Raw genomic sequence first — 14,451 nt, forward strand, 5'->3', positions numbered from 1 at the left:
GATGTTGGTAGACTCCACAATAAGAATCTGAGAGAAACTTTCCAGGAGCAACTGAATACTAAACTTGAGAGTTTAAAGTGTGATAATTTGGAAGATGGTTAGAATAATTTTAGAAATACAACTTGTGGAGTTGCCAATGGTATCTTAGGGAAGAAAGTTAAGACTGCAGCTAGGAATATTAGTGAAAAACCATTTTGTTGAATAGAGAAAAGAAGTTTGTACAAGAATTATCTGAGTTCTGATAGTGTGGTAAATGAGTTTCTTAGATATGGTGGCTCTGAGATTAAAAATAAGTAAATGAAGATTGTGAAGATGATTTGCAAAAAAACGGGAAGTACCTAACAATTTTAAGAAAACCTTAATTAAACCACCGTTTAAGAAATGTGATAAGAGAGTATCGTAATTATCGAAGCATTGGTCCGGTCCCTGTAGGTAGCAAATTACTTAGTAATATGATACTGTTTAAACTGAGAGTAGCTGCGGGCAAAGTTTCAAGAGAAGAACAGTGCGGTTTTAGAAAAGACAGAGGATGTGTCAATCAAATTTTTATTCTTAGGTTAATAATCGAGAAGTGCCTTAGTTCTCAAACACCTCTGGTCTTCAGTTTTATAAATTATGAGCAAGCGTTGGATTATGTTGATAGAAGAGCTTTAGCAAAGGTCTTATCCTTGTATGGTATACCAGACAAATACATTTAAGTGATTAGTGCTATGTACGAGAAAAAAAACTCCAGCGATTAAGGTAGGAAATGAAGTTAGCAGCTGGTTTTGTATTAAGTCAGGAGTTAAGCAGGGTTGTGTTCTATCCTTCTTTATATGGATCAGTTTGACGGACTTCGTCTTAAGGAGCATAGGAAAGGTACTGAGAGATCACGAAATCAAATGGGGAGGGAAAACTCTCATGCACATAGATTATGCTGATGATTTAAGCATCTTAAATGAAAGTGTGAGCAAAAATGAAGGAACTTTTAGAGGTTTCGCGAGTTCAGGGTGCTAGAATAGGTTTGAAAATTAGTGTTAAGAAGACTAAGCCACTAAAGCTAGGAATAAGTGAAGATGAAGAGGTGACGTTGGGTAACAAAAGACTGATCAGGACGGCCGCTACACCTACCTTGATAGTATAAAACAGTTCGTGGTAACGAACTGTAATAGGGAGCGATCCGGCTCAATAGTAACCAAAACTCTAAAAGCGAAATTGTGATACCACTAAATACATCAAAAGAATCAAATTTTCATGCTGATTTTAAATACGTAAGTTTCATCACGTCTTACCCATCAAAAGTTACGAGCCTGAGTATAGTTGCCTTATTTTCGAAAAAAGGAGGAAACACCCCTTAAAAGCCATAGAATCTTAATGAAAATCCCACCCTCTGGATGTTTTTATTTTTTGCTAGAAGAAAGATCACGGATGCTTGTTAATTTGTTTTTTTTTCTCAGGGGTGATCGTATCGACCCAGTGGTCCTAGAATGTCACGGGAGGGCTAATTCTAACGGAAATTAAAAGTTCAAGTGCTCTTTTTAAGTGACGAAAAATGGAGGGTAACTAGGTCCCCTCCAACGGTTATTTTTCTCAAAGTCACTGGATCAAAATTTGGAGAGTCATTTTGTTCAGCATAGTCGAAAAATCTATTAACTATGTCTTTGAGGGTGACTTCATCCCCATTGTCCCTGGGGGAAGGGCTGCAGGTTATAAACTTTGCCCACTGTTTGCATATAGTATTGGTTATTGAGAAGTATACTGACGTTCTCAGGTTTTTTTTCCTGGTGGTGTGAGGGGAGTCGGACGGAGGGGGTTAAGTAAAAGGATCTTTCTGTGGAGGAATGTATCACGGGGAAAAATAATTTCCATGAAGGGCACTGGATTTTCCAGCATTATTTTTTAAAAAACAATGAGAAATTAAATAAAAAAGGTTTTTTAACTGAAAGTAAGGAGCAACATTAAAACTTAAAACAAACAGAAATTATTAGGTAAATGAGGGGGGCCCTCCCCTCCTCAATACTCCGCTCTTTACACTAAAGTATTTTTAGTGATTTTAAAAGAGCTATTTATTCTAATGAAACGACATTTGTGATTCAGGAGTCATTCTTAAAGAATTAGAACAAAATTCGAACTTTAGTGTAAAGAGTGAGGCATTGACGAGGGGGCGATTCCCCTCATATAAGTAATAGAAGTTCGTTACGCAAGTTAATTTGTAGGATATGTGTATTTATTACTAACAAAAACGTTCGTAAATAAAATTAAGTTTCAGTGACCTTTTTAAGTCACCAAAACTTTGGAGGGCAACTAGGCTCCCTCCCTACCCCCTTTTTACGTGAAAATCGTCTGATCAAAACTTTAAGAATGCCATTTAGCCAAAACAGTAAAATTAATGTTCAAATTTCGTTTTTATTATTCATGTACGGTGAGCCAAATTCAAAACCTGCATTAATTCAAAAACGTTCAGAAATTAAATAAATAAAAACAAGTTTTTTTAGTGAAATTAAGGAGCGGTATTAAAACTTAAAAAGAATAGAAATTATTCCGTGTATGAAAGGAGTTATCCCCTCCTCGACGCCTAGCTCTTTACGCTAAAGTTTGACTCTTTCTCACAACTCTACTTTTTAAAACAATAAAAAACTTTAGCGTAAAGAGTGGGGCGTTAAGGAGGAGACAACCATATACAGAATAATTTCTGTTCGTTTTAACTTTTAATGTCGCTCCTTACATTCAGTTAAAAAAAACTTGTTTTTTTTTATTTAGTTATTAGTAAAGACGGTGGGAGCAGTGAAGATGTTAAAAGTAGAATAGCCAAAGATCAGTGTTTTTTTTCACAGTTAAAGAAAAGTTTGGAAGAATAGGACGATAGGTCTGCAAACCAAAATTAGAATACCGAAAGGTACAGTGATGACAGAGGTCAAACATGGATCTAAAGCATTGGCGCTCCAGAATGCGGACGAAGATTTATTAGATATTTTCTAGAGAAAATGCCTATAGATTGTTCTGGGTACCCGGCCGACTGACCGTATGTCAAACAGTATGCTGTACAAAAATGTGGCTCAATCCTGCTTTCTCGGACTATAATGAAAGAAAGGTTGAGATGGCTAGGGTACGTTCTGCAGATGAAGGATGACAGATTGAAGAAAATTATTCTTTTCGGCCAACCGTCTAAGGCTAAACGGAAAGCAGGTCGTCCTTGCCTGGGGTGGTGGGATGTCATAAAGAAAGATTAAAAGGAAATGGGAACTCTTGGGAGGGTGTAAAGAGGGAGGCTTTGAATAAATGTAGGAAGAGCGTGCGTAGCTGTGTTGGCGTCAGGTGGCTTGGTGCTGCGTTGAGTTTTTAGTAGTCGTAGCAGTAGCATATGTACATTAAACTGGTAATGCACATTTATTTAACTTTTTTCAGTGAAGCGCTAGTTAGGTTCTGGCCTCGTTTCGAGTTAGACTCATTTATTTATTGTAATTTTGTTCCTTTTGGGTTTCATTTATTTATCGATACTAATTGGTGATAGTTTTACACTTGGTAAAATATTTAGTTCAATTTTTATTTATTTTTGGTTTAATGTAATTCTTTACTTCTCTTTGAAAAACATATTTTTTGGAATTTTTTTTTATTAATTTCTGTTCTTTTTATATGGACATACCTTTTTCATGAAGAAAGAAAATAAAGTTTTCATTTTTTTAACTTTAATAAGTCATATAACTTAGATATTTTTAAGGAATACATATCAGCATATGCACATTAAACTGCTAATTCTGGCATTTGGAAGGCATAGTTAGGTTTTGAGCCCTACTCAAGTTAATTTCTGCTCGTTTTCAGTTTCACTCGGTTATTTATTGTAATTTCAGTTCGTTTTGGATTTCATTATAATTTTAATAAATTAGAAATGATTAAGATTTTAAGGAATAAATATCAGCATTTGCCCCCCTCCCCTCTTCATATATCTAGTAAAAACATTTTAAACAAATAAAAACAAAGTGAAAAGTGAAAATTTTAAATGTATTTTGCTTTCAGTAAAGTGTAAATTAAGATATGGCCTTAACACAACCCATCGGAAGTGAATACGATCATCCATTCCATAAAAACCTTATATGCTTCGAGGGCATAACTTAAAGCCCTTACTCCAGGGCTCTCGAGGGTTGTGTCAGCCCTGGATGCAATGTTATATTTTTCTTTAGACTATTTGAAAAAAAATGCCATCGCAAAATTTCAATCAGTTGTGTTTGTTGAAAAAAAGAGTAATTGGGGAGGGGGAGAGGTGGCTAGTTTAGCTCCATCACTTTTGACTCTTAAAAAAACTAAAACTTCCGATTTCAGCCAAATTGGTGACCTCTAAAGTTTATACAGCCGCCCCTTCCATAAGAACCCTAAACGCCCACGGGCATAACTTATAAACCTCGGCCCCAGGCTTTGGTGGTTTATATCAACCCAAAAAGCCTTGTTATATGATCTTTGGACTATTTTGAAAAAAAATGACTGCCTCAAAATTTTATTGGATGCAATTTGGGAATCACGACCTGTGGGAGGTAGCTGCTCTCTGATTAATTTGACTCTTAAAAAGGGCACTATAAATTCTTATTACCAATCCAATGAGACCCCTCCTAAGTATATACAACCACCCTTTCAACAAAAACCTTATATACCCTAAGGGTATAGCTCATAACCCTTACCCTGAGAGCTGTGGGGGCAGGGGCGTCTTCCTCAAAGGATAATTTTCAGATCCTTCAATTAAAATGAGCATAATTGCTGTCTTTTAATTTTAATTGGATGTATTTGGGAAAATCATGAGGGTGACGGGGGGGGGGGGCTGGCTGCTCTCAGATCACTTTTAGCTTCTGAAATGTCAACTATAACTTCCAATTTCAAATCAAATTAGCCCCATCGGATGTCTTTAAGACCATCCATTCCGTAAAAACCTTATATGCCCTCAAGGGCATGACTTGCAACCCTATCCCCAGGGTACTGGGGGGTTGTGTTAACCCTAAAGGCATTATTATATGTTCTTTGGACTATTTTGAGCAAAATTGCTCTCACACTTTCAATCAGATTCGATTGATGAGAAGAAGGGTAGTCAGGGGGGCAAGCTGTCCTTAATCACTTTTTAATCTTAAAAGGGAACTAGAACTTCCAATTCTCACCAAATGAGCTTCCTCTAAAGTTTCTATAGCCATCCGTTCTATAAAAACGCTAAATGTCCCCGGTGCATAGTTTAAAACCCTTGTCCCCAGGCTCTGGGGGTTTGTTTTATCCCTAAAAGCCTTATATGGTACTTTGATAGCTATATTATACTTAGATTATTTTAAATAAAATGGCAATCCCCAAATTTCTACTCGATACATTTTGGGAAAATACGATGTGTGTGTGTGTGTGTGCAGGAGGGATGAGGGGGTATCTGCCCTCCGATTACTTTGACTCTTAAAAAGGGCACTAAAGCTTAAGGTTACTAATCCAATGGGCCCCTCCAAAGTTTCTATAAAAACCTTATGTGCCCCCAGGACACAACTTACAAACCTTGCCCTGAGGGCTGTGTTACCTTCCTTAAAGACATCATTTCATACTTTTAAACAACGTTGAAAAAAATGACTATATAAAAACCTTGACTGGATATGTTGTGGACAATGATGGGTGTGGGAGGGGTTGGATGCCCTCAAATCACTTTTAACTATTAAAAAGGACACTAATCATCTGAATTTCCAATTGAATGAGCCCTTTTCGAAGTTTCTACGACAACTTATTCGATGCGAAGTGCTCTGGTCTGAAACAAATAAATAATGCATTGTGCCAACATTGTTCTTCCCTTAGCCAGCGCAATTCCATAATGGGACAACATTTCATGAACAGTTAATTTTATTTATCTTCAACTCCTCAGAGACACTAAGGCAACTATACTACTTAGGTCCTTTATGTTATTAAATTGTAGATTGTTCATGGGGAAATTTGAAATAGGTGCGAATTACAAAACATGTCCAATGCCCTATTTGTAACAAGAACTCATGCTGACGAGATAGACTAATATTTCTTAAAGGTTTATTGTTTATCTTTCAAAACATTAAATGAACAAAATTAATTTCAATAGACAAAGGCTTTCTGATGGAAGTAATAAGTCAAGTTAAAACATAAAACGAACTAAAATTATAGCTTTGTAGCTTCTGCAATATATACCTGCAAAACTGGTTCAAATATACAGAATCGTAATATCTCCCTAGATGTAGAGAATTACTGAAAACTGGAGTTATTTGAGGTTTTTGGGACTACAGACTTCTTTAGGACTTTTCTGATCCTAATCTGGTTCTATTGCGTCGATTTCTTATTCTCAGTAAAACACTAAACATTTCCCCGCAAATTAAGGGAATTTTTGTTTCGTTTTAAGGTTAAACTTTGCTCATCCCTTCTATCAGGAAAAAATATTTTTTTAATTTTTTTTAAATAACTCATATTTTAACATTATTATATTTTATATTAAAGCCATTACAAATAAATCATTTCAGGTTCACAGGTAATTTGTATTAGGTTAAATTTGAAGCAAGTACGTGCTAGGTTAAAATTTATCAGTTAGTTCGTATAGAATATTAAGCTAAATATTAAATAATATAAAACTTAATTTACGTATTAATTTACGTATGAAGTTAAAATTCCCATCTGGTACATATCCGAAGTAGATGGCATTAGTTGTTTGATACAAATACATAAACATTAATCATCCTCTTCGTTGAGGGGCTAGAAACTTAAGCAAATTAGTTTATCTTTTATTTGGTCAAAAGAATTGGTGAAACTATTTTCAAAGACAAATCAGGGAGTTTTAATTAAGAATTAGTTCAATAGCCCAGGTCATCTTAAGGGATGAGGGATTGTCAGTACTACTAACTGGTGTAGGTTTCTTTTAATTTAGCAGCTAACTAATGTACCTCCCTTTTACTTTTAGCAGCGTCAAACCTAGGTAGTATGATAATGAAAAGCGAAAACAATTTCGTATACCACAAGGATGCGATATAGAAATACTATACCCGTTTTTCTATTTATTCATATTTTAAAATTTGATTATAAAAAGCGACGGATATCTTTAGAGTGCCACAAAATGACATAGTCTCATGCTTGAATTTGTAAAGAGTAGCAATACTAATATGATTCTTGACAGGGGCGGATCCATTATTTTTTTTAGGAGGGGAGGGGGGCATTATAAATTACTTCGATAAACTTGCGAACAAAGAAACACCTGCAATTTAAAGGGAACCTCGACAATTAAGTGTCGTAGGTAGGTAGTGGAAATGGTTGGATATTTAATTTAAGATCTGGTGAGGGTTAAAGTATTAATAATTCTATTTAAATTAAAACGCTATAAAAAATTAATACAAAAACAGTAAGTCATAAGAACCACCCCACCATAAAAAAAAGCTGTTCACCATCTATAAAAATATATATATAATATTTAATATTTTCTGGATAATTTTTTGCCTTTGCACTTCTGACCGCTATAGCGAGTGAGTTAAGCTTTTTGTTGTCAAATAAAAGATTGGTCTTGAACTATCTTTTTGGGTCATGCACTCTTTATATACAATTTATATTTTAAACTGTATATTTTATTGTAAATTGTATACAATTACAATTACAATACATTTACAATTGTATACATTTAATTGTATGTATATTGTTTTGTTAATTGTAATTGTAAATTATATTTTAAATCTTATATTTTAAATTTATATTATATTTATTATCATTTTATATATAATTCACTCCTATACAATTTGTATAGGTCAAGCAATGTAGCATGTCGCTTAACTTTATGGCATCGCTTAATAACCATGATAGTATTGAAGAGAAGGAAATGTGGATACAGATATAACTTGTATATTCGTAGAATATATATTAAACATTATATACTAGTTCTTTTGGGGGTGTAACAAGAAAAACAGAACAAAGAGATAGAAATGCATAGATGAAATTTAGAACAAGGGTTTTAAGTATAGGCAATAAGGCATTAACTAACCACTGTTTATTTTAAAAATAGTGTTTTAACAGTGTCAACGAAATCTCAAAAATTTGCAAATCAAAATTTTACTTTTCATAACAACGTGTCTTTCCCCTTTTTAAAGTTCTATTTCTATTTTTCTAGTTCTAGTTCTATTTTTAAAGTATATTTAAGTAAAGTTACATATTTCACAATTTTATAAGGAAAGTTTATTTCTGAGTTTCCAAAACCACCATATCTACGGTCGATGTCTACACGGTCGATGTCTACCTCAATATTTTGGTGAATGTTTATAATGGCTAGTCCTGTCAGTTCAGAGCTCTTCGTTAGTATTTCCTCTTCTATTCATCCTAAAATATTCAAATAAAAACCAAAATGGTCAGAAAGTATTGACTCTAATAAAGATGCATGTAGATATGTGCTTCAAACTAAGTATATGAGTCAAAATACTCCTTAAAAAACAAATAATTATGTGTTTGTTATTTTTGTGTTTGATAGGTATATATTGGTGATTTAAATTCTCAGGGTTTCAAGCTGTGATAGATTTCTAATTAATTTATTTTAATCTTAACATTTTCACATCTATTCAATTCAAATTTTAAATCTCGGTATATATGTTGAGTACAAAAATAAAAATTTTACTCAGATTTAGTATTCAGAATGAAAATTGTCCAGTAAAAATTTTGGTTGATAAACAACTAATCGTGGAAATATGGTTAGATGGCATGCATCAAAATATGTATAGCAGTTTCGAAAATTTTATGGACAATTATATGCGACCCCTTTACAAAAACATAACTATATTTTGTGACTGGTTGGTATTGAGAATGTGAGAAATTCTGAAGTAACGCAGTAGTTACATTCTGTTTCCGTGGTTAACTCATGGTGTGTGAATTTCCACTTTTTATCAACATTTTATAAGTGAATGTTTGAAAAATAATCGATGCCAATCCACTGATTCAAACTGAGGTCTCAGAGACCCATTTATACCAGCTAGATAAAAAAAAAACAAAAAAAAATTATTTGCCTTCTTTTATAAACAATCTTTCGAAAATATATTCTTCGTAAATGATTACTTCGACCTTGAATATTTTGACTCATATACTTAGTTTTAAGTATATACTTTTACGAACCTTTATTAATCTTCTAAAGACTTTGGCCTTTATTTTAATGTTTTAGGTCGAACAGATGAGGTGAGTTGCCATATAATGCAGAGCTTTAATTAGATGAAACTTAATTTAATTTAATTAGGCAGTAAAGTGGCCACCATTTGCTCACCAAAATCCAAAACTTAAATTAATACTTTTTGCACTTCTCATACATTTACTTTCTTACATACAATCTCAAATCCATACAAATCCCTAAAAAATATACAAATCCCTAAAATATACAAATCCCTAAAAACAACAGTGTTGTATAAACCACCCTGCTTTGCAAAAAAAAGCAAACCTAAAAATCAAAACAGACAGCCAAAAAAAGTAATGCAATCAATTTATCGCCTCGGTGCCATAGCAAAACTTGAAAACAAATTTTTGACAGTAAAACAAAGTGAATATTTTACTTTTTAACCCCGTTGTGACAGCATAATCTTGAAATATCATTTTGACAACCTAAAGAAGTTATAAAAGTAAAACAGTTCAAAATAGGGATGAAACCTTTTTATTGACAGTGAACAGATATAAAATTTAACTGGATATTTCGAACACATACACACATATACACATATAAAAGACATGATTGATTTAGTTTTACTGCTAATGATGAACACTGTATATGTGTTCGAAATATCCAGTTAAATTTTATATCTGTTCACTGTCAACAAAAAGGTTTCATCCCTTTTTTGAACTGTTTTACTTTCGTCATGGAAAGGCAATGTGGTCTTCGAAGTTATCTAAAAAGAAGTTATAATTTTAAATTTCCCCTCTTTGTTGTTATGAAATGAAGATTTTCACCTCCCAGTTGGCTTTTGTGGCAATACGGACAGATTACCTTGATTAACCTAAATTTAATTAAATACTTTTTCGCGGTATGTGTCACTAGTGAAATCGAACAGAGACCACCCAAAGTAACTGAAACCTTGTTTCAAACCTGTTTGCAAAACGAAACAGTCTTAATAATTAAAACCTATTAAAACCAATTACGAAAAAAAAAACTTTTCGTCTTAGCCCAAACCAGAGCAAGCTGTCCCAGCCAAAAATCCCCCACTATGTCAGGATGGGGGGGGGTTACCCCCGTGCCCCCTGTTTCCGCCACTGATTCTTGAAAGATAAATGCATAGCATTAACTAGATGATCTGAAAGTTTTAATCCGTAACGAAACAAACAATTAAAAAGAACAAGTTCCAGGAGTCTAAAATATGTTGTCGTCTTCGTTCAAGAGTCTTCGGAAATGACGGACTGGTACACCTTATACCTCAAATATTCCAACGAAGTTATCTTAATAAATCAGTGATGAAAGGGGGGGGGGTAAACGAAGGTAAATGCCCCCTGAATCCCTAGAATTTCATTGCTGAGTAAAACAAGACTTTCCTCTGTATTTTTAAAATACAATCTGATTCGTTATGTTCTTACAATATGTCAATATGTTTATGTTTATGAACATATCAATATGAGATGTTTTTCTAGCTATATATCTAAAACAAAACTTTTTACAGCAGTAAACCACTAAAATAGATCCTTCAGCTCTCTTATCAATTTTCTATATGTCCCCTTATCGTCAAGTTAATTGGTATCCCTTATTCCCTGAATATTTAAACAGTTAATTTTAAAACCACAGGGGGAAAGTGCATGAGGATAAATTCTTGCTAAATATCCCTAGAATTGGAATAAGACCCGCACATTGGAATAAGATAAAATAACTTCCACCTTAAGATTAAGCCCCTCTGTCCGACTTTTGTCTCATACAGTATTATCCAATACATTTATTCTACAAGAACCAAATGTTTAAGATGTACCTTCGTTGTCAGAACATATGGGTTCCAATTCCTCGGTATCATATTCAAATTTACATGGTCTTGAATTGCTGGGTAAAGTAAGACAAGAAACATTTTCATGTTTTGGAGACAAAAACTCGTTGGAATAAGATTTGAATAAGGGGTAGGGCTCCTTACTGTCGACGGGTGAAACATCTTTATTTTCTAAAATAAAATTTCAATTAAACAGACATAGAAAGCATTTAGCAGTTTTGTTTACTAAACAAATCTAATGCTTTTTCTTTTAGTCATGTGTAAATATATACATACATCAAAAAAATTCATAGAAATAAATAAAATAAGAGATCCTGGAGAAGGGTTAAATAAGAATATATTTTCAATATGAATTTGCTTTACCACCAACCCACTCCCAAGGTCAAATATATATGACGAATTGTATATCTATATACTGTAGGGGGGGGGGGGGAGAAATTTCATGGCGACGACCGCAGTCTCCAAAGTCAGCAGTAAAACGCGAATACAACCTAATTAAGCCTCAACTGAAGGACTTGAATCAAGTAAAATATAGACAAAACTTTGATAAAATACTAATATCATAATAAAATAAATAAGACAACACAGGTATAGAAAAAACGAAGAATTTATAAGCAAAGAAGAGAATTTTAGTTAATTAATTTAAGTTGTTTAATTATAATGCAAAGTTCAGTATTTATAATAAAATTTTAGAATTCTTGTTCATGTTTTAGCTAGAAGTAAAATTTTATTATTATCATAGAAAAGAAAGCGTTCCAACTAATATGGTAAGGCTAACATGTTCCTACTCTAAAGAATCTAATGAAATTATGAAAGAGTTGGGGAGTTACTAGGATATAAAATTGGTAAAACATTCTATAAGCGTAAAACAAGTATCAGCAAATACTTGAATTTTTCTTCATACTTTAGCTAGAAGTGAAATTTCATTATTGTTGAAGAAAAGAAAGCGTTCCAATTAATATGGTAAGGTTAACATGTTCCTACTCTAAAGAATCCAATGAAATTATAAAAGAGTTGGGGAGTTACTAGGATTTAAAATAGGTAAAACATTCAGTATAAGCTAATACTTGAACTCTTCTTCATACTTTAGCTAGAAGTGAAATTTCATAATTGTTGAAGAAAAGAAAGCGTTCCAACTAATATGGTAAGGCTAACATGTTCCTATTCGAAATAATCTAATAAAATAACGGAAGAATTAGGGAGTTTTACCCCTTCACTAGGATTAGCAAGGGACATATTAGACTTACATTCTATAAGCGTAAAACAAATATCAGGAAATACTTGAATTTGCAAATACACTCAAGGAAAAACTGGAATTAAGAAAAAAAAATCGCCAATTTTCGCTGATGCCATTTCCAAAAGCACTTCTCTATATTTTACATTCACCCCCTGCCTAATGGTTAAATATATAGCCATAATCATATACTCTCCATTAAAGATACCTTGATGCCGTTAATGTGGACGCCTTTTTACAGTAGCTTGATACCGTGAATACTGCCTGTGTGCAGTTAAGTTAATTTAAAGAAAACAGTCAACTCAACTCAACTCAACTTTTTCTTTATTCAATTCAAAAAATACACAAACAATATTATGCCCCAACAGAGAGCAGAGCTCGTAAGGCTGGGACAGTGCAAAAACATAAAAAAAAACATCAACATCTCATCGTAATAATGATTTCAAAGTATAATACGGTTGAAGACACACAAAATAGAAAAAAAACTCATAAAAGATAAGTAAATATATAAATATCGGGCAGGAAGGGCGTGGGAGGCCGTCCCAGACCTCTCCATTAAAGATACCTTGATGCCGTTAATGTTGATGCCTTTTTACAGTAGCTTGATACCGGAATACTGCCTGTATGCAGTTAAGTTAATTTGAAGAAAACAGTCACACATGTGAAATATATGATTTGGGTTAGATAGTTGACTATTAGAGGAAGGGAGGGGAATAAAGTCAAATTCTTTTAGGATGGGTTTTATTAGTTTTATTGCTTTTCATTCTGAAAAACCAAACCACAAAAAATATCCATCTTTTTTCATTTTCAATGTGACTCCTTTCTTCAAATTAATTGGAATCCCTCATAGCCGAACTATCCAGACAGTTTCTTTGCGCGAGGGGGGGGGGGGTATATGGGGGTAAATTCCCCAGAATACTCCTATATTTTTAGACCTTAGTAGAATTTTTGATTCTTGTACGATATATCCTCCAGGGTTCTTGAGGGTATGATATACCCCAAGAAGTGAAGTTAGGTTAATCCTAATAAGATGTACCTAAGTATGATAAAAATATAACATTTTAGAAACAAGTTTGGGCAATATATTTGCACAATAGGAGGTGAGATAAGGTACAGCCCGTCTGCATGCAAAATATGTTAGCTGCAACTATTCTGCATATTATATTATGAAGTAAGAATGGTTTTTTGACATCCCACTATCCAAATACTTTACCCCCACCCCCAAATGTGCAAATATACAAATCAAACTATGTATTTTCCATCTATTCTGTCACTTCTCTTTGTCTTTTGTCACGCTAAGGTGAAAGAAACTAGCGAAAGAATCCGGTTTACAGTGCATGAACAACTTGAGCAGTTGTTCATGAGCAGTATGAGCAGTATTCATGAGCAGTATTGTTCTTGAGCAGTATATCATAAAAATACCAAACTTTCTTCTTTGTTTTCAAAACCCGATGGGACTCGTTGTTCTTTTAGCTGCAAGCTATATGTTTAAAAAAAATCGATCTATAGCTTTTGATTCCAACAGCACAATATGAATTCTGTATTTTTGTTTGAATCTACTGTTTTAGTAAATTAATGTTAAACAAAAAATTTCTGGTAGACACTTCAAATAATAGATGGATATACCAAATATCAATTCATTTAGGGATAATTGTAATAAGCACAAAGAAATCTATAGTTTAGGGCTTATTATCAAGTTTTTTGGAAGACAATATTCACCCACTCACGTTCAACAGATAATTTTTAAACGCTCATTTAAGACCACAATTGTTTGGCAAAGACCTGCATATTGGAACGAGATAAAACAGGCTCCACCTTAAGATTAAGTCCCTTGGTTCTAATTTTACCTCATAGAATATTATACGATATATTTAATTCTGCAGAAACCAAATGCTTAAGATGTACCTTCATTGTCAGAAACTGGGGGTCCCAATTCCTGGGTATCATATTCAACTTTACATGGTCCTGAAATGCTGGATAAACCATTCAAAGGCTTCTCATCGTCACCCAGTAAAGCATCTTCAACCTCTAAAAAAAAAAAATAACAAGGCTTACTAAACAAATATAACTTCTTTTTGTTTTAGTTATGTTGAAAATAAAAATGTAGAGACATTACACATATATTGATATACAATATTTAACTAAATTTAAATGTATCTGCAGGTTTTTTCATATGAAACAAAACAAAACAGGAGACATCAAACAAAATATATGGAAATTCATTGAAATCTTGAAGGATAAGAGTATATTAAGGATAACATATTGAATAAAAAAATGAATATTTTATAACTAAATAGAGCTAAA

General features: G+C 33.2%; 1 protein-coding gene across 2 annotated transcripts in view; it reads right to left on the reverse strand.

Moving 5' to 3' along the window:
* LOC136024869 (zinc finger protein 664-like) overlaps positions 1-14,451 on the reverse strand; it is a 37,110-nt gene that overhangs the window by 8,074 nt on the left and 14,585 nt on the right. For both annotated transcript variants that reach the window (XM_065700391.1, XM_065700390.1), the window contains exons 3-4: positions 14,053-14,175; positions 10,902-11,084 (exon numbers count right to left, since the gene is read on the reverse strand). In XM_065700391.1, coding sequence (XP_065556463.1) covers positions 10,902-11,084; positions 14,053-14,175 — 306 coding nt within the window. The remainder of the gene's footprint in view (positions 1-10,901; positions 11,085-14,052; positions 14,176-14,451) is intronic.

Source organism: Artemia franciscana, chromosome 3 (assembly GCF_032884065.1).
Source record: "Artemia franciscana chromosome 3, ASM3288406v1, whole genome shotgun sequence".
In the NCBI taxonomy this organism is placed as follows: domain Eukaryota; kingdom Metazoa; phylum Arthropoda; class Branchiopoda; order Anostraca; family Artemiidae; genus Artemia; species Artemia franciscana.